Source organism: Crinia signifera, chromosome 9 (genome assembly GCF_055691185.1).
Source record: "Crinia signifera chromosome 9, ASM5569118v1, whole genome shotgun sequence".
NCBI classification, from domain to species: domain Eukaryota; kingdom Metazoa; phylum Chordata; class Amphibia; order Anura; family Myobatrachidae; genus Crinia; species Crinia signifera.
This window is the reverse complement of record NC_139225.1, coordinates 97,400,784-97,425,504: the sequence shown is the minus strand read 5'-3', so window position 1 is coordinate 97,425,504 and position 24,721 is coordinate 97,400,784. Positions and strand designations below refer to the sequence as shown.

Below are 24,721 nucleotides of genomic sequence, written 5' to 3'. Positions count from 1 at the left end.
CCTGTTGAAAATTTTGGGACACTAGTAGGGTTCCCTATTTATTTTTCTTTTGTGTTATCTTATTTTGAGGTGGGTTGGGGTAGGTATTAGAGGTATGCCTAAAGGGGTAGGTGATACAGGGTGGGGGTGGGAAGGGTATGTGTTTTTTGTAGTATGTCAACGTGTACTGGAACAGAATCATAATCTACAAGATATAGTAATACCGACCGGTGGTTGTGTTATTATCCTTAATGACTTGGTTGGCCAGGGGGGGATCCCGGTCCGTACTGCACTATCCAGGGAAGTTGTTAATACCCAGCCTATCAATCTCATGTGTTTAGATTTAGAGTAACGAGGAAATGGTAGTGTTCATGACTTGGAATGTGTGAGGCCTCAACGAGAGGATAAAGCACTCATTGGTGCTTAAACACTGCCGCTCTACACCAGTTGATGTGGTTTGTCTTCTTGAGACACATCTCCTTGGCGATAAACGACTGGCCTTACAGCGGCCGTGGGTCGGGCGCTCTTTCCATTCACAATTTTCATCTTCAGCTCGAGGGGTCACCGTTCTGATTAAAAAAAATACCCATTTTGAGTTACTAGCATCTGAGGTAGACCGCGGCGGAAGGTATGTCTTCTTGGACGGGCTGATTGAATCTAGCCGTTACTGCATCTTGGCGGTCTACATTCCTCCCCCATTTTCCTTGGAGATACTAAGAAGGGCTGTTAATTTCGCTGCCGCTCGTCCGGAGAGTCATACAATCTGCCTCGGTGATTTTAACGCTGTGATGAATCCTGCCTTAGACAGGTGGAGCTGTAGCGGGTCTTGCTTAGATAAAGAATCAAAATTGGCTCAGTTTATCTCTGAATTTGATTGGTGGGATGTATGGCGTGTGCGTCATCCGAAGGTAAAGCAATTCTCATTTTACTCGCCCCCTCATAATTCATTTTCCCGTATCGACAATATATTCATCTCTAAAGACCTTCTCTCTAAAGTAATAACAGTTGAATACATGCCCCGCGGCATATCAGACCACTCGCCAGTTTCGATACAGATTGATCCAGTTGGTAGCACTGGTATAAAACTATGGAGGCTTCACCCTTCGTGGCTTCCCCAGCTTGGAAATGGGGAGGAGATGGTATCTTTGGTTAACGTTTTTTTTAGTGAAAACATTAATTCTGCCAAACCATCCGTGGTTTGGGAAGCCTCGAAGGCTTATTTTCGTGGAGCCTGCATAAAAAAGATTGTACTTGTTAAGCGAAAGCTCCGCGAAACAGCGGTGGGGCTAGAAAATCAGATGACACTTAAAGAACAGAAATTTCTGACCGACCAGACAGAAAGTTCTAAAAAAGACTGGTTAGATGCCCAACGAGTCTGGGTTGAACATATGCAAAAAATGATGGCACACAAGGTTTTAAATGACTCACATAGATTCTATATGAATATTGATAAGGCGGCAAATATATGGCTTTTTTGTCCAAATTAGATAAACCAGTGACTATTATTCCGAAACTATGCCTAAGTTCGGGCACTGTAGCGGTATCCTCTTCAGATATTGCGGCTGGGTTTTGCGCACACTTTACTAAAGTGTACAGCACTAAGGTCAACATTGGTGAAAGCCACATTATAGAGTACCTAAATAATATAAGCCTCCCCATACTAACCGATGAAGATAGGGAAACCTTGGAAGTGCCTTTTACATTAGAGGAAGTGACTACTGCGATTAAAACCCTACCCACTGGGAAAGCACCTGGGGTGGATGGTCTCCCCTGCGAGTGGTATAAGAAATTTGTTGATGTGTTGGCCCCACAATTGTTGCAATTTTATCAAGCGATGGAAATAGAGGGCCGCTTTTCCAATTCAATGACGGAGGCCATTATCACGGTCATTCTGAAAGAGGGGAAGGATCCATCCATTGCAGACTCGTACCGCCCGATTTCGTTGATTACAACAGACGCAAAAATCTTTGCGAAGATATTGGTCAATAGATTGAATATGGTGATTCGTAAGCTCATACACCCAGATCAAGTGGGTTTTATGAGCGGGAAATCTACTAGCATTAATTTACGGCGGCTGTATATGTTTTTGCAGACTGTAGATCTAAATTATGTGAACGCTGCGGTCGCCTCATTTGATGCTAATAAAGCATTTGATTCCGTGGAATGGCCATACTTAAAACAAGTGCTTAAAGCCTTTGGAATAGGACCCAGGTTTGCCAGCTGGGTCTTCCTTCTGTATCAGACTCCGGCAGCAAGGGTTCTAGTTAATAATTATCTTTCAGACCCTATTCAGCTTTTCCGTGGTACCCGGCAGGGGTGTCCCCTGTCGCCCCTACTCTTCGCACTCGCTATAGAGCCAATTGCCTGTAAACTTCGTTCGGTCTTGGATGCGGGGGCGGGACGACAGGGGTCCCCTAGTAATATAGTTTCACTATATGCAGATGACTTGCTGGTGGGCATGTCGGACTATCTCAGGTATCTTCCAGCGGTGATTAATAGTATGAAAGAATTTGGTGAAGTCTCCGGGTTGACCATAAATTATAACAAGTCACAACTATTACTCTTAAAAGTCGCAGACAATTCCATAGTTGGTTTAGGCGATACTTGTGGCCTTCCTTTGGTCAAGCAATTTAAATATTTAGGTATAGTGATCACCGCGAGCCCGGCGGAATTTATTACCCGTAATATTGTTCCTGTTATGGATTCTGCTAGAAAGAGTTGTAATAACTGGCAGAGACTTCCCTTAACCTTGTTAGGACGCATTAACCTGGTGAAAATGATTCTGCTACCTAAAGTATTGTACGTCCTTACTAACTCTCCTGTTCTCATTAGCGAAAAGGTCTTTCGTAAAATCAATCAAGTATTATTATCTTTTGTGTGGAAGAACAAGGTGCCGCGAGTGAAACAGGCGGTATTATGTAAAGATAGGAAACGTGGTGGCTATGCTATGCCCAATATAAAAATGTATTACTATGCAGCTCAATTATCTCAGCTTATTAATTGGTTCAACAACAATGAATATTACTCGGAGCTCGAGAAATTTGTTGGGGTAGCTTTTCCCTGCCATTCTCCCCTTCAGGTGTTGTTAAAACAAGGTGGCAGTCGCGGTATCCCCCCGTATATCAAACAAATGAGATTTATTTGGAATTGGGTCCATAGAAAATTGGAATACGTCGGTATTGATCCAGCCACTTACTTATTTTCTATGCCGGGGCTTGCTTGTTTGAATCTTAGTCAGGGGGGCAGAGTATGGGGACAATATGGGATTAACTCCATTGGTCAGGTCTTTAATGGCGGAGATTTGAGGCAATATTCCCAACTGCAGAATAAATACACTTTAGCGAAAAATATGTTCTACAGGTATCTGCAGTTGAGAAATGCAGTTTTACATGTTCATAGACAGCAGCCTATCACGATAGTTGAATCTCCCGTGAAGAAGTTCCTATGTACTCTGGGGAATAACAAGGCTCTTTCTAAATGTTATAAATACCTTTCTGCCATTAATCCGGGAGATGACTTGGATGAATATGCACAGAAATGGTTAGTAAGGGTGCCTGAATTGACCAATGACAGTTGGAAATTGGCACTTACCGCCCCGTCTTTATCGACTAATTCGTTAAGAATTCAGCAGATTCAACTTAATATATTGTATCAAACTTATTTATCCCCGAATAGGATGAAAAATTTTTCGCGTGGAGGGAGTAGCCAATGTCCAAAATGTCTGTTGCCTGAATGTGACTTCTGGCACCTTATCTGGTCTTGTAGTAGGGTGCGGGTATTTTGGGAAGAAGTAGGTGATGTGTTGGTAGACTTGGGTCTTGATACTCAAAGCATATCTCCACTATCGCTACTTCTTGGGGCATGGCCTGGAGGTATTCAACCGGGATTTAAGTCCCTTTTAATCAATTTATGTGCAATTGCGAAAGTGGTCATTGCTCGGAGCTGGATGGCAAAAAATGTACCCACTGTACGGGATTGGATTATGGCAGTAAATAATAACATGGCACATGAAAAGTATGTGTATCTCTCCAGGAACGCAGTCGATAGATTTCTTCATACTTGGGAGACTTGGTACTACTCGGAATATTGTAATATCAATCGTGAAAGAGATAGACCCCCCTAATACAACCAGTGTGAGATAGGCAGTCACTGTAGGGTTCTTCCTTTTTTTTTTTTCTTGCTTCCCATCACTCACTCTCTATTACACGCACATAACTTTTCTTGTTCATTTATGGGTTAAGCTCTAAATTCTTATTTTTTTAAGACAACGATACACTTTGTGACACATATTTAGATGCGATATATCGCGTTATCACTTAATAAAGACATGGCAGTTAGAGCACCGGATTGGGTAGTTAGGAATGGAACTAGGAGGGCAATTTATAACGGATTTACACTATAGTTGGCATCACGATGGGCACACGGACACCGTGTTGTTAAAAAACGATTAGGCCACAGTTAAAGAAATAGATTCACAGGACGCACTTAATCGGCTGTGCCTTTCAATTAGTATACACAGACACTTGGGTTTATTTTTAAATTGTAGTGCAATAAGCTGCGCTAATTTTTGGTCATACCTTTTCCTTTTTCTTTCTTTTTTTTTTTCCTTTTTTTTTTTTTTTTTTTTTTCCTTTTTTTTTTTTTTTCTTTCTTTTCCCTCTTTTCTATTACTTCTTTAGTTCTTCATTCACCTGGAATTATAATAGGTTCAAACTCCAAGTCTTGAAAACATGGGGGATGAATGAATTGTAGGAAGGGGAACCGACCCCGAGAAACAATTAGGTTTCTCCTCCCACTTTTGACCCTGTAGACTGACCTCCTGGAGTATAGACATGCTAGTGCCATAACACCCTCTGGCTCCGTGTCAAAAATGGAATATGTTTACCGATCGGAATTGAAATTGTCAATATGCACTTTTTCTATGTGTTCTGTCTCGAGATAAGAAACTGTACACGTTGTATGTCTCTTTGTATTGTTCGTCTGTACGTATGGGAAATGTAACTCCTTTTTGTTTCAATGTCAAAAAATAATGAAAAAACTTTAATAAAGAATTAAATAAAAAAAAAAAAAAAAAAGTGCATTTTATCAAATACATAGCAGCTCTTTTCACTGCTTTATACATCAGTGTATTTTGTTTATAAATGAAGTTTAATAATATTTTCAATGTAGTTTAAAGGGTGGAAGTTGTAGTTCAAAGGGTGGAAGTTGTAGTTCAAGGGGCGGAAGTTAGTTGCTATGGTTACAGAAATACTTTGCTTTGTTCTTCATATTAATATGCCCAATATGAGCTATTTTAGTATTAATATTTTGGTAATAAATCAATTACTCAAATGATATCTTTACATTTATAGCCAATATGGTTTTCCATCTACTGTAAAGAACAACTGCCGTCTTGCTTCAAGATCCGACAATATAGCATAGGATATTTATACATGGTAGTATAATCTCCACAGCCTGTTTTTCTTTCTGTGTTTTAGTATGCTTTCACTGCATTCCTTGGCTATTGTATTTAAGTGTCTGCTATTGATTTTTTTTTATTTTTTTTTATTTTTTGGAAACCAGTGATGCAATACGGGAAAGGAAAATCCTGTTACTACAGGTTCTTAACCAAAGGCCAACAGTGGATCTGGCTGCAGACACACTACTACATCACTTACCACCAGTGGAACTCCAAGCCAGAGTTCATTGTTTGCACACACACTGTTGTTAGGTAAGAAATTGTTGTTGTTGTTATCGTACAGATGTTTGTGGGATATTAAATATCTATGTAACATGTTACTTATAGGCCAGTGGAGAACACAATATAATGCCAAAATACTGCAGCTGTTTGGCAACATATTGTTATTGACTGCAATTTAATATGACTTTTGGAGAAACGTGATTTAAATATAATACATACAGGGGCAGATTTATTAAGCTTGGAGAAGAGATAAACTGGAGATAAAGCGGAGAAAAGGTAAAAGGAGATAAAGCACCAGCCAATCAACTCCCAACTGTCTTTTTCAAACACAGCTGATTGGCTGGTGCTTTATCTCCTTTTACCTTTTCTCCGCTTTATCTCCAGTTTATCTCTTCTCCAAGCTTAATAAATCTGCCCCTGTCAGATTGTATTCTATATTTTGGACCCTATTGTGCAATGCTTTCTTATACTAATGACCGGTTATCTCAGGGAGCCTCCCGGGATGGCCGGGAGGCTCCTAAAAATTGCCCCCCCCCCAGGAAAAGTGGTCAACCCTTCCTGATACCGGACAGAACCCCCCCGAATCTCCCTGACTGCAGGGACAGGGCTAAAGATGCAAATCATGTCATTTATCCCCACCCCCTCCTTGAAGACTTGCAAATTGCGGGATTTGCAGTACTGGGAGACGGGGCTTGATGATGTCTACATCGAAGTGCTGCTTTTCCCAGAAAGGAGGCTTTAAAAGTAGGCAACCCTGGGTTATCTTTATCAATTAAACTTTCTTAGAATGATAGTCCTCAATATTTTTAAAATGTAATGCATGATAATGATCACCTTAGCGCATAGTAAAGTGTCCAGGTTTTGTCCCTCATATGGAATGTGTCTTTTACTAGGCTCAGATGTAATAGGATAAACATTAGATCAATGGCACTGTCCATAACCCAGGGCCTATGGAAAACCTACCATTAGACAAACCTAGGCAATTGCCTAGGGTGCGAATGAATAGGGTGTGTCTGAGAATACTAAAATAGGGACATATTGTCCCCAATATGAGCTGTCAGCTGCTGACATGAAGAAGAAGCAGCCTGTAACTTCTTACAGATGAAGCTGCTCCTCTTTCATACCAGTGTTAAGGCCCATACAGTGTAAAGTGGTAATAGAAGAGAGATTGTGTGCACTAAGCAGCCAAACTTGGTCCAACTCCAACAACGGGCTCCTTTAAACATCCCATCACCTTACTTGTCAACCTTTATCATGTAAAACCTTAAACATTTCGTAACTTATCACTATAACACCTGAAATAATGACTCGGAGACTTGGGTTTGGCAGAAGTTGTTAACTGATTTATTAATCGGAAATTTTTTAATCTAATTTGATTATTTTAATTTATTTAATTTGATTAATGGTGGCCAAGAAAGAACGGCTGCTAACTCAAACTCCACCCCAACTACCCACGTGACTATCCTAACTCAACATAGCGGTATCCATCTCACCCCACTGCATGAACTACCCACCCAGCCGGGTGGGGGTCACTGACCCCGACACGGGTGTTACAGTGACAGGCCTAAATCAACTAGAGGTGAGAGCACCGAAACAAACCATATACACGAGATCAATAACTAATGTAAACTTATTTTTATTAAAAACCTGCCGTTCTTTCCCGCCTATCAGCTAACGCGATTAAACTTCCCACCCTTCCAAAACAAAAAAAAAAAATTACCCTGCAATGGGGAGGGCGGGAGGGAATTTCAGCAGGAAGAAGAGGACTCCTCCTCTACTTCCTGCCCCTATATTCTAAAGCAACCTCAGCCAAACCCCACCCCCTCTATTGGATCCCCTAGTCACCTGATATTCAGTGTGACGAAGGTGGGGGATGTTTAACCCACTACATGCCTATGCAGGCATTACGTTATTCTAAACATCCCATCACCTTACTTGTCAACCTTTATCATGTAAAACCTTAAACATTTCGTAACTTATCACTATAACACCTGAAATAATGACTCGGAGACTTGGGTTTGGCAGAAGTTGTTAACTGATTTATTAATCGGAAATTTTTTAATCTAATTTGATTATTTTAATTTATTTAATTTGATTAATGGTGGCCAAGAAAGAACGGCTGCTAACTCAAACTCCACCCCAACTACCCACGTGACTATCCTAACTCAACATAGCGGTATCCATCTCACCCCACTGCATGAACTACCCACCCAGCCGGGTGGGGGTCACTGACCCCGACACGGGTGTTACAGTGACAGGCCTAAATCAACTAGAGGTGAGAGCACCGAAACAAACCATATACACGAGATCAATAACTAATGTAAACTTATTTTTATTAAAAACCTGCCGTTCTTTCCCGCCAAAGCGAGGTATCTAAAAGATGCCCCGCCCTGCCACCACTCCAAATACCGACTCAATACCTAAAAACAGATCCTCCAGAAATATAAACAGGCCCTCATCGCCTAGGTGAACGCCATCCGGTCTAAAAAGGTGCTGGTACCCAAATCTTATCCTATCGTGGGAGACTACTGCCCCCCCAGTAACCAGCACGTATCTTGCTACAGCTGCGTTCAGCTTCTTCCTGGCCTCGTCGATCGCCCTAGGATTACTAACCCCCCTCCATGCCAACCTGGGAACTACAAAAGACCAGACAATGGTGCAGCCAGGCCAAGATGTCACGATGGCAGCCAGATCACTTAAGATCAAATTCCTAAGCTCCAATTGGGGCAACTTTCCAAGGTCATTACCCCCTAAATGAAGCGCAAGCACCCGGGGCCACCCGTAGTTGCGGACATTCGTCATAAGGAAGGCCCGAAGTGCCAACCACGACATACCCCGAACTCCAAGCCATCTGATCGACCCGGAGCAGGCACAGTAGGGGCCCCTGCCTGAGCCAGCTAATCTGGCCGCCCAATGAATAAAAGAGTGGCCGACTACCCACACCTGGAGCCTATCGAATCCCAGACCTAAAAGGAAGAGATATAAAAATTTTGGGGTTAGGATTGGTTCGGTTAACCGGCCTATTTACATATAAGGGGGATCTGCCAAAAAGAAAAAACAAATTTGAAATTTTAAAACTAAGGCACAAGTGATGGTGCCTAAAACATGCTCCAATCACGATTGGAGCCATCCAAGAAACAATAGGGAAGCGACAAACAGGGTAGGGCAAGGTGGTGGAAGGTAGAGAATGAGGGGTGTACTCGGCCGGAGAAAAACGCGAACCTGCTAAGGGACTCTTAATTGGACTATAGCCGAATTGGTAGCAACAGATTCAGTCCATCAGATCAGGCAAAAAAGCGACAAAACTCCGGACGCTGGCCCAACAGCAGAGCGTAGATAAGCCCCGAGTAGGGTGGACATAGGTTAGGGGAAACAAATGACCATCCAGCACACCAGACAGATAGACAATACAGACGCAGCAGCGCTCAGGGCAGGAGATGGGGCCTAATATACTTTCTATAGCTCGCTGAGCGCCATCTTCCTAAGGATTTGATGTCAGCCACTGACCGGCCAGCCGCGGCTGCCGCGGTAGCGGCGCCAATGCGAAATGAATGAGTGCCAAAATCGCCCGGAGACAGCCCCAAACGCACCAAACAGCGGTCCAGCATCCATCTGAACTGATAGACCGTCATGGGCGTACCATCATAGTGCAGGAGCCAAGAGCGCCCTGCCTGCGGTCTTACTTGCATATAAAGGGACGCCAATGCCACTGGGCACTCTAACTCCGGGACGACTGGGCACATGGAGGACCATCTGCCCCTGGCTGACTGGTCGGTCTTGGACCGCCTAATCCTAAACCATAGCGCTCCCCCCTCTAGCCTAATGTCAGAACCTAGCAAGACTGCATCCCTGGCCTTCCCTGTCGCAACCAACTCCGATATCCTAAATGCCCCGTGAAAAGCCATGGAGAACGCCAGTCTAAACAGCAGTGTCTCAAACGCTGAGCTAGCGCAATGCTCAACCCCTTTCAGGAGAGCTGAAAGAAGAGAGGCATCAATAGGCCGACGGCAGTCGGGGGGAGGCGGGGCCACTCGGGACCAGCCCTTCATGGCCCTGGATATCAGGAAACCCTTAGTGAAATCTGGCCGACCCTTAAGCCTAGCGAAGAAAGAAATGCCCGCTAGATAGCGCGCAGCTACCGCCCTAGACTTTCCTGCGCTGTAAAGGGACCAAATAAATGATAGCAAACCCTGTCGACCCTGCCTACCTGGCTGCGCATTCCCTCCAGAGAAAGCCTCCCACTCCGTCCAGGCTTGCCGATAAATCCTCAAGGTAGCGGGGGCCAATGAGGATACCGCTAGCCCCTCCAGTCCGGCCCGATCACCTGCCAAACATAAGAGGGGCAGGGTACCCCCACAACATCAGCCTGTGGAGCCAACTCTCTGAAACGCTGCCACTGGCAGCGGGAAAGCGCATCCGCTATCTCATTCTCGACACCTGGTACATGCTGAGCCCGGAATGAAATGTTACATCTCAAACACTGCAAGGAGAGCTGCGCCAAAACCCGCAGAACTAAGAGAGACTTGGCCTTCTGGTTATTGATCGCATGCACAGTGCTAAAGTTGTCGCACCAGAAGAGCACGCTCTTGTTAGCCAGTTTCGTCCCCCATATCTCGATTGCCACCATAATGGGGAACAGTTCTAGCAACAACAGGTCTCTGGTGAGCCCGGTCGCGGCCCACTCCCTGGGCCACGTCCCGGTGCACCAATGTCCCACCAGGAAACAGCCGAAGCCTGTTGACCCAGCGGAATCCGTGAACAGCTGTAGCTCCGTGTTGGCCATGACCGGGGAGAGCCACAACCGCACCCCATTGAAATCCTCCAAAAATGAGGACCATACAGACAAGTCGCGCCGGATTTCGGACGACAAGCGAACCAGGTGGTGCGGTCTGCTCACCCCGGCCGTGGCCCGCTCTAATTTCCTGCAGAAAAGCCTACCCATGGGGATAACTTTGCATGCAAAATTAAGCTGTCCAAGAACTGACTGGGCTTGGCGCAAAGTAATCTTACTCCTCCCACTGCACAGCTGAATTGCTTCGCTAAGTTTAAGGACCTTGTCCTGCGGCAAGCAACAAAGACCCCTCATGGTGTCTATTTGAATGCCCAAAAACGACAGACAAGTGCACGGGCCCTCAGTCTTGTCGTCAGCAATAGGGACGCCAAAGTGTCCCTTAACCAGAAGGTTTGCGCAGCGGTCGGAACCTGAAGGACCCACGCACAGGAAGTCATCGAGGTAGTGAGCGAGCCCGCTCTCACCCGATGATCTTTCCACACACCAATGCAAGAAGGTACTGAACCTCTCGAAAAATGCACAGGATACTGAGCACCCCATCGGCAAGCATTTGTCGATGAAATACTCCTCTCCTATGCGGAAGCCCATGAACCTGAATGCATTGGGGTGCAACGGGAGCAACCGGATCGCCGACTCAACATCTATCTTAGCCATGAGTGCCCCCCGTCCAAACGACCGTACCATTGCCAGGGCATCGTCAAATGACTGGTAAGTCACCGAACAACATTCCACCGGAATAGCGTCATTGACTGAGAACCCCGCTGGGTAAGAAAGATGCTGAATGAGGCGGTATTTCCCTGGGGCCTTCTTAGGGACAACCCCAACAGGGGAGATGACCAGGTTATCTAATGGGGGCCGTTCAAAGGGGCCTGCCATGCGGCCCAATTGAACCTCCTTGTCAACTTTCTCCCTTAACACCTCGGGAAGGGAGAGAGCAGATTGCAGGTTCCTATAAGCGCCCCCCCCGTACCTCCCCTTGGATCGGCAAACAAAAACCTGTACTAAAACCTTGTAGAAGGAAGTCAGCCACTTCCCTATTCGGGTATCTCTGAAGCCACTCGGACATGGCTTCCACCCGTACTGGCGTATGCGCCCTAGCGAGGATTCCCATTTCCCCCTGACCTGGGGGCAGGGGCTGGACCCGCCCCTCTAGAGGGGCGGGTGCCCCGAAGCAGTGTACGGCTGGGTGATTGCCTGAGCAGTTGATGCATAAATGCCGAAAACGGCACCGCTGCCCCAACTGACAAGACGAATTGTTGAAGGCATAACACTTGCCCTTAGAGGCCCCCACTGCCCCGGGCCTATTTCCTGGGGGAAAGCGCCGCGGCTGGGGGTTGTCCAGACCTGGACGCAACGGGGGAATGGGCGCCGTGGCTGGCACCACAGGCGCGGCGGAAGCCTCCGCCGCGTCCGCGCGCACCCTTGTGAGCCCCATCCAAATTTCTACATCTTTGCAACCCATATCCAGAATGAATAAGCAATCTTGTTTCTTCCTGAACTGCTCATCATAAGTGCGCCACGCTGTCCCCCCATAAGTGCGCTGCATCTCGTGCACCATGTGCAGATAGCGGATTACATTGATGTGTTCGTCTGGCCGATCTTCCAAATAGCATGCTGCAAAGACGCAGAAACCGGCTACCCAATTGTCGTAAGACCGGTATGCTTCAGCCCCGATGCCACCTTTCTCTTTGGCTGCTTTAAATGCCTTTTTGGAATCCTCGGTCAGACTAAAAATGTCAACATAGTCACCTTTCTGTATCTTGACCCTACAGCTCTCGCGCAACCCCCGCAGCACTGCCGTGTAGTCGCAGTGTACTACCCCCGGCTGGTTACGCCTTTTTCTCTCCCTGCGCGACAAACTGGCCTTATGCTTGCGCTTCCTACTTTGTGCCTGCCTCCCCGCCTCCTTCTTGGCGTATTTAGCGGCCCACTTGCGCGCCTTGGTCGCACTACCTGCCTCGGAACCTCCTGCGGAGGATGAGGAAGAGGAGGAGGAGTGGCTGCTATGTGACCCCGCTGAGGAAGCAACATAAGAATCTACATCGGTCCCAAAGGACCCCTCACCTGACGACTCTGGCGGCTCCGCCCATGTGTCATCATTATCTGCGTCGTCATCCAGGATGTCGGCATCGTCATCTTCGCCCAGATTGTCCGCGAGATCCCCAATCTCGTTGTGTGAAGGGTATAACGGCCCGGCCGGTAGCCTCCCCGAGCCTCGGGCCCTCCGTCTGCCTTGGTTTGCTGTAGGGACCCCCTCCGCCGAGGACCCCCTGCCCTCCATCACTGCAACTGCATCCCCCATGTCCCTGAAGGCTTGCATGAACTGGGAGCACCCAGGAATAGGTTCCCTGTGAGAACTGGAGTCTCCCCTCCTCGCCCCGCGACCCCCCCCTGTGGGCATGCTGTCAGCTAAGGGCGCAAGGGCCCCAGCAACTGAGGACAGGGCTGCTGATAAAATAGAAGGGTCAAAAGCTGGGGCTGTGGACCCAGAGCCGCGTCCGCGGCCCCTTCCTGCATGGCCTGAGCCCTCTAGGGCCCTCTGAGTGATATGCGTGGATCTATCCCTCCTGTGCCCCCGCCCTCTGCCTCGCAGTGCTGGCTCTAGTCCCCTGGGCGGTGGATTTCCCTGTATATCCCCCACAGGCTGTGCCCCCCTGCTGGCTGCTCTCCCCACGTGCCTTCCGACACCGCTGGCAGCCAAATCCCTTGCGGCGTCACGCTGTCCACGCGCGCGCCCTGAGCGGGAGGTACCAGCGGGCGGTGCGGCACTGGGTTCCCCCCGTCTGCCCGCTCCCCTGCCTCTTCCCCCCCCGCGACTACTAGCCGGGGCGCCACTACCCTGCGCCCGGCCGAGTGAGCGCGGCACCTCCGTCCCCCTCCCTCCCCGCCGCGTCACAGCCCCGCGCCTACCAGCCGCCGCCCGCCGAGCAGGCCGCACAGGCTCCACGGGCGCGATGCCCGCGTCACCCAGTGCCTGCGATCGGGAGCGACGACCGGGCGCCGAGGCCATGACAGCGGGGGCAGGAGCTAGGGAGGCCTGGAAGCCATCGCTCTCACCCTCCAGCCGGAAACGGGCAGGCTGCCGGGCGGAACGCCGCGGGCGGGAGCCTGGTGACCGAGACATGAGCGGTGAGCCTGCCTGTTCCTCACTAACCTGCACAACTGTAATCCCTTACTCTGACCCTGACTTGCCTAACGCCAGCAGCAGGAGCTCTCTGTGCACGTCTGCACGGTTGAATTTCAGCAGGAAGAAGAGGACTCCTCCTCTACTTCCTGCCCCTATATTCTAAAGCAACCTCAGCCAAACCCCACCCCCTCTATTGGATCCCCTAGTCACCTGATATTCAGTGTGACGAAGGTGGGGGATGTTTAACCCACTACATGCCTATGCAGGCATTACGTTATTCATCCCTTCCCCAAGAATACCATACAGAAAAAATAATTAGGAGTATATGACTTATTAGGCACTGCTATTGTAGATCCATATGCTGTAATTATTTCTTCCAGCAAATCATCATGACATTAAATATAAAGTAACTTTGATGGTGCAGTATATCACATATGTCTAATAGACAATTCATGACATTTAAAACAATGCTATAATGTAGCATACAAAACACTTAAGACAATGTTAAAATTAACAGCATGTGCCAGTGTTTAGAGCAGGTAATTACTGAGTCTGGAGAACTGCAAGACACAGTTCAACAAGAGCATGTGTTCATAAAGGAGTGGGGATCCCGGAAATCCTCTCTTCTCCTGCAAGGTGAACTGTCCCCTCTGCTGGGCAATAACTCCAGTGATTGCGGGCTCCACCGACGCATTTCCTCTCCATCTGGGGACTTTGTCAAGGTGTGATTGCTATCCAATCATGAACTTTGGTGGCTTGGCTGTATCCTAGACAGAAGTGAAACTACAAGTCCCGTAATCCTTTTCGGCGCCGCCGATATCCTGACGATGGTCCTTCCTGATTACTCCAGCCTGCAGGGTTGCTAAGATACATAGACGCCAGAGTACAGTCCGGCCTCTGGTATCATCACGTCATGTCCTATAATATAGGTCTAGGATCCAGCCGGGCCGCCGAAGTTCATGATTGGATAGCAATTTATTGGCCAGCGATTTTCGTCACATCATTCATGGGCAAAAAACTCCCAGTGTGTATGCACCTTTACACAGGAAGTGTGGTGTCTGGAGATGATGTAAATGCCAGGCACTGACTTACAGACAAATTAAGGGGGAAGCACAGGGGATGTTTGCCCCAGGCTCAGTCTCGGGGTGTCTCCCCAGCTAGAGCACATTGCTGATGTGTCCTACCAGTCCATTACCGCTGACAGCTTTTAAGCAGTGCAGTGTCTGCAGGCCATTGTGAGTGGAGTGTGAAGACTTCTGCAGTAGTCCTGTCTCTTATTGCCTAATGTGCTGCTACAGCGGGCAACAGTAGTGGACAGGTAAGCAGTAGTAGGAGGCAGGGGCGTAGCTAAGGGTTCATGGGCCCTGGTGCGAAAGGTCAGCTTGGGGCCCCCCTACATACAACAAAATTAAAATCTCGGTCTGTTTATATTTTAATACATCAAGTATATTATGTCTACAGCGCGCCAAATACATATGCCCCACAGTGCCAGATACATATATGCCCCAGTGCCAGATATATCCCACAGTGCCAGATATATATGTCCCATAGTGCCAGATACATACAGTATGCCCCACAGTGCCAGTTACATATGCCCCACAGTGCCAGCTACATATGCCCCACAGTGCCAGATACATATTATTCCCAACAGTGCCAGATACATATGCCCCACAGTGCCAGATACATATATACCCCAGTGCCAGATATATATATGCCCCACAGTGCCAGATATATCCCACAGTGCCAGATATATATATGTCCCACAGTGCCAGATACATACAGTATGCCCCACAGTGCCAGGTACATATGCCCCACAGTGCCAGGTACATATGCCCTCCAGCGCCAGATACATATACATGAGGGTATGGGGCAGGAGGCAGGACAAGGCAGGAAGCAGGCCACTCACTTGCACAGTAGGCAGGCTAGGACGGATCCCACCAGGTGATGATCTGCCAGGCTCTCCCGTCACCTCAGCTCCCCCCACTATTAGCGCTACTCACACTGACTGGAAGGATGTGGGCGCCGGAGGCTCAAGCACTGTCGCGTCATGACGCTGCGGCGTCATGACGTCAATAAACAATAGACGTGCTGCGCCGCATAGCGGCGCTCACTATGTTCAAATCATGCTGCACAAAATCGGCCCACTAGGCCATCGGCCCTTCTGGCATTTGCCAGAAGTGCCAGATGGCCAGTCCGGCCCTGGTGGCGGAGGTTGGGCCCCCCTGGCTCAGGGGCCCGGTCGCACCTGCGACCGCTGCGACCCCTGTAGCTACGCCACTGGTAGGAGGTATGAGTGTGCTGCTCGGAATGAGGCCAGAGGAGTGGGGTGGGACACCAGGAGGCGTCGGGGGTTATGCTGGTTCACTCGCAAAGGTAAATTCACTCTCAGATGGACAAAACCATGTACACTGCAGGTGAGCCTGATGTAACATGTGCAGAGAGAGTCACAGGTATCCGCGTCCCCTCGCGGGCTTCACAGCTGTCCGCGTACCCTCGCGGGGCTCGCTGCGCTCGCCACGCTTCGGGCTCGGTGGCTCGCTGCGCTCGCCACACTTTCTATTCTCAACTCCACGCCGACGTGGATAGTGGGGGTATGAAAAGGTCGTCGGACGCGTACCGCCGCCCCTCGCGGGCTCGCTGCGCTCGCCACGCATCGGGTTGACGTTGATCGTGGGGTGGCGTTAACAATTCAGGTGGCCATTATACACTTCAGGGTGCCTATTTGGCCTCTGTGGCCCATTTAACATTGTTTCCTATGGAAAAATCGGGTCAATTGAGGCATTGAACAGGAAAATTGGGTCAATTGAGACATTTAACATTGTTCCCTATGGGAAATCTCGGGCATCTCGTCGGTTGATCGCACCCGATTTTTTAGTGCATTCAATGCCCGAGATGCCCGAGATTTTTTACTAACGATGCCCACGATCAAAATCGTAGGCGCCCTTCTAAGTAAAGAGTACCAAATTAAGATATGGCATCTCTTACATCTTTAGAAGAGATGAGCGGTTTGGATTTACTCATATTTACATAGATATCAAACATGGCATCTTATTGGCTATCGTCTCTCAGGTGTTTTGTATAGGCAATAAAATCAATCTAGATAAAAGCAAACTTGTGCTAGTTTGATGACAAGAACAGAGTAAGTCCAAACCCGTTTATCTCTCATTTTTAGTGTATTGGGGATGATGTCTCTCAGCGCCAGGGGTTCTGTGTTATATATGATAAAGACAATGTCATTTCTGTGGTATGAAATACTGTGATCCATGAACGCTTAGACAAAGGCTGTAGGATATTTATATATCCTGCTGTTTATATAATGATTCAGCTCTGAGTGCTCTTCAGTGTTGGCTCTATAATGGACTCGCAGACATGTGTGACAGCAATCAGGGAACAATTTCTGAATGATTTATTTGGTACTTGTGTATTTTGGCGGCGCCCATCGCATCGCATACCATAAGGCATACGATGGTATGCGATGCGACGCGATATCGCGCGATATTGTACAATGCCATACAATTTTAAAATTGTATGGCACTGAATATGGCATACAATGCCATGCGATGCGATTAAACATTAAATAAGCACCCTAATGGGTGCTTACAATGTTAAATGCACCCCCACGCCACCCCCCCACTATAAACGTGAACCCGAAGTGTGGCGAGCGCAGTGAGCCCGCGAGGGGCGGAGGTACGCGTCCTCCGACCTTTTCATACCCCCACTATCCACGTCGGCGTGGAGTTGAGAATAGAAAGTGTGGCAAGCGCAGCGAGCCACCGAGCCCGAAGCGTGGCGAGCGCAGCGAGCCCCGTGAGGGGACGCGGATACCTGTGAAGCCCGCGAGGGGACTCCGATACCTGTGAAGGTATCCGCGTCCCCTCGCGGGGCGCTTGCCACGCTTCGGGCTCGGTGGCTCGCTGCGCTTGCCACACTTTCTATTCTCAACTCCACGCCGACGTGGATAGTGGGGGTATGAAAAGTTCGGAGGACGCGTACCGCCGCCCCTCGCGGGCTCGCTGCGCTCGCCACGCTTCGGGTTCACGTTTATAGTGGGGGGGTGGCGTGGGGGTGCATTTAACATTGTAAGCACCCATTAGGGTGCTTAAAAGCACCCTTTAGGGTGCTTATACAATCTTTCATCGTATAGGGGCCAAAAATCGCGTCGCATGTGCATGGCATGCGATGCGATTCGATTAAAACATTGCGCGATGGAAATCGGGGGCGCCGCTATAATACACAAGTACCATTTATTTTTATCATTGTGTTTTATTAGTGAATATTTAAGATAAAAGAGGTACAGAAACATTTGTGAATGGGGAAACTGGGTGGGGAACAATAAAACTAAGGAAATGGCTAAGGTCGACGGGATTGGAAGGTCGACAGAAGCATTAGGTTAACAATGGCTAGGTTGATAGTCAAAAGGTCGACATGAGTTTTTTTTTTACTTTTTTTGCCGACAGGTGCTTTACCATCCACGCAGTACAATTTGACTGTTGACCATGTCGACATTTTGGGACAAAAAATCATAAATGATCATGACCTTTTGACTGTTGACCTAGCCATTATCTAATGCTTCTGTTGACCTTCCAACCCTGTCGACATTAGCCATGTCGACATATTTTATGTGTCGACCTAAGCCACGTTGACCATCTGTGGTCGGGTTGACCTATTGATGCATGTTGACCTATTATGTGTCGATCCTATGTCGTTCATTTACCCAAGCAATCTTATTTTAAAACTGGTAGAATTACTTCTGCATCTCTTTCCTCTACATCATGAGCAAAACTGACAATATTAGAGATTGGCCGATATAGAGATAGTGCCTAGCATAGGCTAGCCTACTCGCCCGGAAATTGGGTCTGCCTCCCAGCGCCCCCGGGAAGGTGGGCAAGTCTCACTCCTTTCCCCGCTGATTCAAATACCACAAACCTCAGGTTCGCGTAGAGGGGACGTGGCTAAAATGACACAGTCGTGGCATTTTGAAGCATTTAACCCCCTCTCCGCGGCCCGCGAATCACAGAGTGTTCTGTCATGGGGCGAGGCCAAGTAATGTCAGCCTTGTCCCTTCTCACAGAGAGGTGAAGATAAAAGTAGGCAAGTATGTTCTAGCCAGTGGCGTAGCTACGTTTTGGGTGCCCCCCCGCCGTTAGGGGGGGGGGCGCCCATACCCACCCCCCGCCGCCGCCCCGTCGAGCACCCCCCCGCCGCCCCGTTGCCCCGCCGCCTATGCTAACCCCCTCCCCCGCAGTCTTACCTTACGCGCTGGTCCCGGCGGCTCCGTCCGTTCATTCATCTGCTGAGGACCACCACAAAATGGCTGCCCCAGTACAGCAGACAGTTTCAGAGAACTGTTTGCTATATGGGGGCGGCCATTTTGTTGTGGTCCTCATCAGAAGAACGGAGCCGCCGGGACCAGCAAGATACGTAAGTCTGCGGGGGATTGGGGGGTAGGTAACTATAGCACCGCAGCCCCTGGCGCCCCCACATGCACAGCGCCCCCCGCGGTGGCGGGGGCTACGGTGCTATAGTTACGCCCCTGGTTCTAGCGGTACTTGTGTAGTTTCACGGCGCCGCCGCGCGCACAGTCTGTTTCAGAAACTTGGCAGCCTGCCAGAGGCTCTGTTTAACTGTGCGCGTGCTGCTCTAGCTGTTCTCAGCGTAGCGCGTGGCTGCTTTCCATATGTAAGCTACGTTATCAGTGTAGCGCCGGGCAGCAGCTGCCCAGCGATGACAGGTCACTGTGGTACTTGTAGTTCCACAGTGAAATAGGCAGTCATGCGCACCACTGACAAAGGGGGTGTCCGAAATGTACACGCTACAATTTAGACGCTTTAGCGTCTGAATCCCGAGTCCTTGCAAGCCGCTAAGAAGGGGCCTATTTCACTGTGGAACTACAAGTACCACAGTGACCTGTCATCGCTGGGCAGCTGCTGCCCGGCGCTACGCTGATAACGTAGCTAACATATGGAAAGCAGATAAAGTGGAAGGAGATACCGCAGCAGCCAATCAAATGTGTTTGAAAAATGATAGTTGGGAGCGGATTGGCTGGTTATCTCCTTCCACTTTATCTCTTCACCAGGATTAATACATCTGCCCCTTTGCATTTTCACATGATGGGAGGTGTGTTTCTTGTATAAATGTCAATTATAAAGTCTCTGGTATGCTATAGAATATAAAATAATTCCTCATAGTAATAGGACCACTATAGAAGCCAGCTGTACCTAAAAACTATTTTTTTTGCTTAAAAGCCTCCTCCACAAACTATTCACGTAGTCTGTAAATCAGGACAAATTGCAACTCTGAATAGTCAGCATTTGTGTCATATCCCACATAATATTAATTTGTACAGTACAACAAACATTTTTTGTTCATTATGTTTCTACACATGAATAGGTAAAATGATTAATGTGCTATAATGCCGGAAACAGCGCCCTCTTCTGGCGTTAATAATAATAACAACAATACTAATAATACAGCAGTAAACTGCAGTTCTTTCATATCATATCAGATTCAAAGCTGGTGTTCTTTAGATCCTCATCCTATATTTTTAATGCACTTTCATGTTACACTTGTCGATAAGTCAGATCTGATGGACCTTCACACTGAGTAATTCCATACATAAATTAGTATAAATTTAGATAAAGTTTTTTTTTATAAGACAGATGGGGGGGCAGGAGTCCCATCAAAATATATTGCGATCTGATTTCACACTATGCGATTCGTGATTTCGGATTATCTACATCAAGTTTTCTCTACAAACATGACCCTGCCTATAACAGATACACAGTTAAGCAGGACTGCTGCAGTATATAGGCTGTAAGTCATCACCTATATCTGTACTGAAGCAGTATATTCCTTTAGATCACATTTCATGCTTTCTGTACCCTTATTGTGTTCTGTTACAGCTATGCTGAGGTTCGAGCGGAGAGGAGGAGAGACCTTGGGCTTGAGGAGTCAGCGTTAGAACTCGGAGACACATCATTAAAGGTACACTGCGTCTACTGCAGTTATTATAACTAGCGACCCTGAAACAATGCTATTGATAATTTGCAAAGATGAACAAGATAGAAATCACATACACACTTCTACACCATAGTTGCCTACCCAGCAATCTTCCTCTCTCCCTGATTAGTCTAGCAATCTCCTTCATTTCCCCTCAGATGTAGCAGTGCACAGCCATGCTTCTAAGTCAGGGTTGCCGACCCTCCCGGAATTTCCGGGAGTCTCCCGAAAATCGGGTCCCCCTCCCGGCCCCCCGGAAGGGTGGGCAACCCTCCCGGATTCAGGGGGGACACCCGCTGTCCCCCGGATCGCGGCATTAAAATGCCGCAATCCTCGGGTCTCAGAGGAGGGGGGCGGAGCTAAAATGGCACAATCGCGTCATTTTAGCCCAGCCCCCTCCACGGAGATCTGTGAATTTGCTGGTTTAACATTATGGGGACGGAGCTTAGTGATGTCACTCTTAAGCCCCCGCCCCCTGAGAGGCTGCTGAAACTCTCCTCTCTGGGCTTCTCCCGGAGAGGAGAATAATAAAGTCGGCAACCCTGTTCTAGGTGCCACGTTCACAATCTCTTTTCACAATCTCTCATATATGGAACTAGACACGCCCTTTGGGTGGAGCATGACAAGCACCCTCAGTGGGGCGCTGTGCAAAATTCTGCTACCAATTATAATCTCCCTGAAACTAGTTTTCAAAAGTAGGCAAGTATGTTCTACACACATGTACAACCCAGTCCTTATTTGGGTATACGGTCCCTGGGTCAACAATGTCTAGGTCGACAGTCACTAGGTCGACTACTAACGGTCGTCAGTGACTAGGTCAACACCTAAAAATGGTCAACATACCGTAGGTCGACATTGACAGAAGGTCGAAAAAAGCTCAACCTTACGTTTGTTCCCACTTTCTATCAATGTCATTCTATGGTATGTCGACCATTTTCAGGTGTCGACCTAGTCACTGTTGACCATTAATGGTCTACCTAGTGACTGTCGACATTTTCAACCTTTTTACCTTGTGGCACACTAAATAAGATTTTAAAATTGCCAAGGCACACCATGAGATCCCCACAGGGCAAAACACATTGGCACCCACAGGAAAAAAAAAAATATTGGCCCCATATAAAAAAAACAATCACACTGGTCCCCACAGGTAACACAAATAAAATACATTGGGGCAGATGTATGAACCAGCGTTAAGTGCAAAAATGCACTTAACGCTGGTTAACTGGGGGGGATTACGATTACTCCAATGTATTACTAGCGCACCTAACGTGCGCTAGTGACAGCCCGCCGAGTTACGCTCGGCGGGGCTGTCCCCTGCAATCCCCCCCAGGGATTAACGGCCGGGGCGATGTATTAACAGCCTTCAAGGCGTTAATTCGCCCCGGCCGCTTCGCCAGCTCAGGGCTAGCGTTGTCCTATCCCCCACTGTGGGGACAACGCTAGCCCTGCTTCTGGCTCGGGCTGCGCACGAGATCTCGCGTTTTTTGCAAGATCTCGCGCATGCCCATTAGAGCCGGACAGGGGGGAGAAGCGCACTGAGCATGCGCGGGACGCCGGGGGAGCCGATAAGGAGAGCCGTTAACGCTGGGCATAACGGCTCTCCTTATCGGCTTGGGGGGGGGTTAATACATTTGCAAATAACGGGTGCCTGCTTCTCCTCGTTATGCAGGAGAAGCGGGACCCCTTATTTCAGAAGCGCTAAGGGGGGGTTAGTACATCTGCCCCCATTGGCCCTTTAAATGAAAAGAAGAGACCAGTAAATAACAGTTGAACTGGTGGTGGCTGTAAACTGGTTTGGGCATCTCTAGATCTGGGGGCACACTTGAGAACAGCTCAAGGCACACTAGCGTGCCACGGAACAGTGGTTGAAAACCTCTGCCTTATACCATAACCCTTATTTGACGGTATCCACCATCTGAACACTGCAGTACACAATATTAGGCATTTGGGGGATAAATGTATCAATGCAGCTCATACATTTGGTTGAAAACAAATTAGGAAATCGATGGTGAAGAATGGTTTAGATATACTGTAAATCATCAACTAAGCAATAGCTCAAAATGCCAAACTCCTACATTCAAAGCCAACAAGATAATATCATGTACTAAAATGGGTATAAACTCAAGTCATTTATTCCCTCTTATAAAAGCACAAGTGAGGCCTCTCCTTAAATATGTGAGCTTCAGATCACAGAAAGAATGTCTTGGAACTGGACAGAGTGTAGAACAGGGCAAATAATTAATAACAGGCATGGGAGATTACATCTATGAGCAATGATTGTCGGAATTAGAATTACAAAAGAGAAGGATAAGAAAGAATATGATGCTTATATACATATCCGGTACTTATGTAGTATCTGGGCGTCCGATTTAGAAATCGGGTCGGATCGGGCACATCGCATCGCATGCGACCATCGGATGCGATGCGATGCGATGACCCGATTTTTCCATAGGAATCAATGTTAAAATGGACTGAGTCCATTTTAACATGGAATTCAATGGGAAAAAGGGGTCCTTTTCATACCCCTACTATCCAAGTGGGCATGGAGTTGGATATAAACCTGTGGCGAGCGTAGCGAGCCACCGAGCCCGAAGCGTGGCGAGCGTAGCGGGCCCCGCGAGGGGACACAGAATACCGTCCACAGCTACGCTCGCCACAGGTTTATATCCAACTCCATGCCCACTTGGATAGTAGGGGTATGAAAAGGACCCCTTTTTCCCATTGAATTCCATGTTAAAATGGACTCAGTCCATTTTAACATTGATTCCTATGGAAAAATCGGGTCATCGCATCGCATCCGATGGTCGCATGCGATGCGATATCGCATCGCATCGCATCTGATTGTATGCCTTAACTTAAGGCATACAATCAAAAAATCGGACGCCCAGATACTACATAAGTACCACATATCCTCCTCAGGATTCTAAGGCATGTTATGTCTTATAGGGGTCATTCAGGTGCAATCGCTGTAGAGCTATCATACGCAAGTACTGATGTTCACATCCTGCGCTACAGTATCTCTGCTGCTCCAAAGAAAGCAGCAGTGATGGCAACTGCAATCACGTCTGAATTAAGCCCATAGGGTCTTATTCTGGTTCATTCGCTTGGAGGCATGCACTGACCCTTACAAATGACCCAAGCTCCGCCTTGCGAAAGGTTAGCCCGCACCACCCATTCACACACCGAATTTGTTCGCAAGGCTTGCGAACGGATGTTTTACATGAACAGACATTGGCATGCCAGTGGGAACCTCCCTCATCTTTCAATGGTCGCCAACCATTGGATGATGGTGAAGGCACCCACATATGTGAGGGTGGCCCAGACCACTCGTACATATGGGAGAATAAATGCAGGGAATTGGGCAGGCAGCTGACATTCAGCAATGTCAGCTGTCCGCCCCCTGCATGTGCGTCACGACCGCATTAGCATATGTACGCCCAGCACTTTAATGGGAACGACCATGAATCACACCTCACGCCCCTCTCCACCCTCCCATTCGCAAGGCTTGACGACCAGACTTCTGGCTGAGTTTGCACACACCCAGCGTATACACATGCGCAGAAATGTTGCTGCACATGCGCATATGCAAAACATCGGTCCATCTTCCGAATTCACGTCCAAGCGAATGAACCAGAATAAGGCCCATAGTATAGAGATCAATACTTCAAATGGCTCAGTGATAGGAAGTAATCTCTATACGTCAAGATATAGGGGCTGATACTGCGTAGGTCGTATCTCTTCTAAATGATGACCCTACAAAACATAAGGCAGACTCGTCAGGAACTCACCGGTGCCTGCATCATGCTGGTTATGATGCAGGCATTTCTGACAGCAGGAAATATTGGCACACACCTATTCAATGTGGCCGTGTTCGGGGTATTGAAGCTATGCAGTTTTGACTTTTTTAAATTGATATTCTCCCACTATGCCCACGTGGATAGTCAAGTATGAACCAAGTTAGTCTGTACAAAAAAAATGTGAAAAACGTGTGTCGACCTTTTGAGTGTCAACAATGTCAACCTAAAGTTTGTGTCGACCATCTGTCAATATCGACCTAGGATCTGTCAACCAATCTTACGTGTCAACCTACTCACTGTCAACCAATAGTGGTTAACCTAGTGACTGTTGACCTAGACATTGTCAA

General features: G+C 47.9%; 1 protein-coding gene across 2 annotated transcripts in view; it reads left to right on the top strand.

Moving 5' to 3' along the window:
* Positions 1-24,721, top strand: part of PASD1 (PAS domain containing repressor 1) — a 159,583-nt gene that overhangs the window by 116,550 nt on the left and 18,312 nt on the right. For both annotated transcript variants that reach the window (XM_083159434.1, XM_083159433.1), the window contains exons 12-13: positions 5,542-5,689; positions 20,481-20,562. In XM_083159434.1, coding sequence (XP_083015560.1) covers positions 5,542-5,689; positions 20,481-20,562 — 230 coding nt within the window. The remainder of the gene's footprint in view (positions 1-5,541; positions 5,690-20,480; positions 20,563-24,721) is intronic.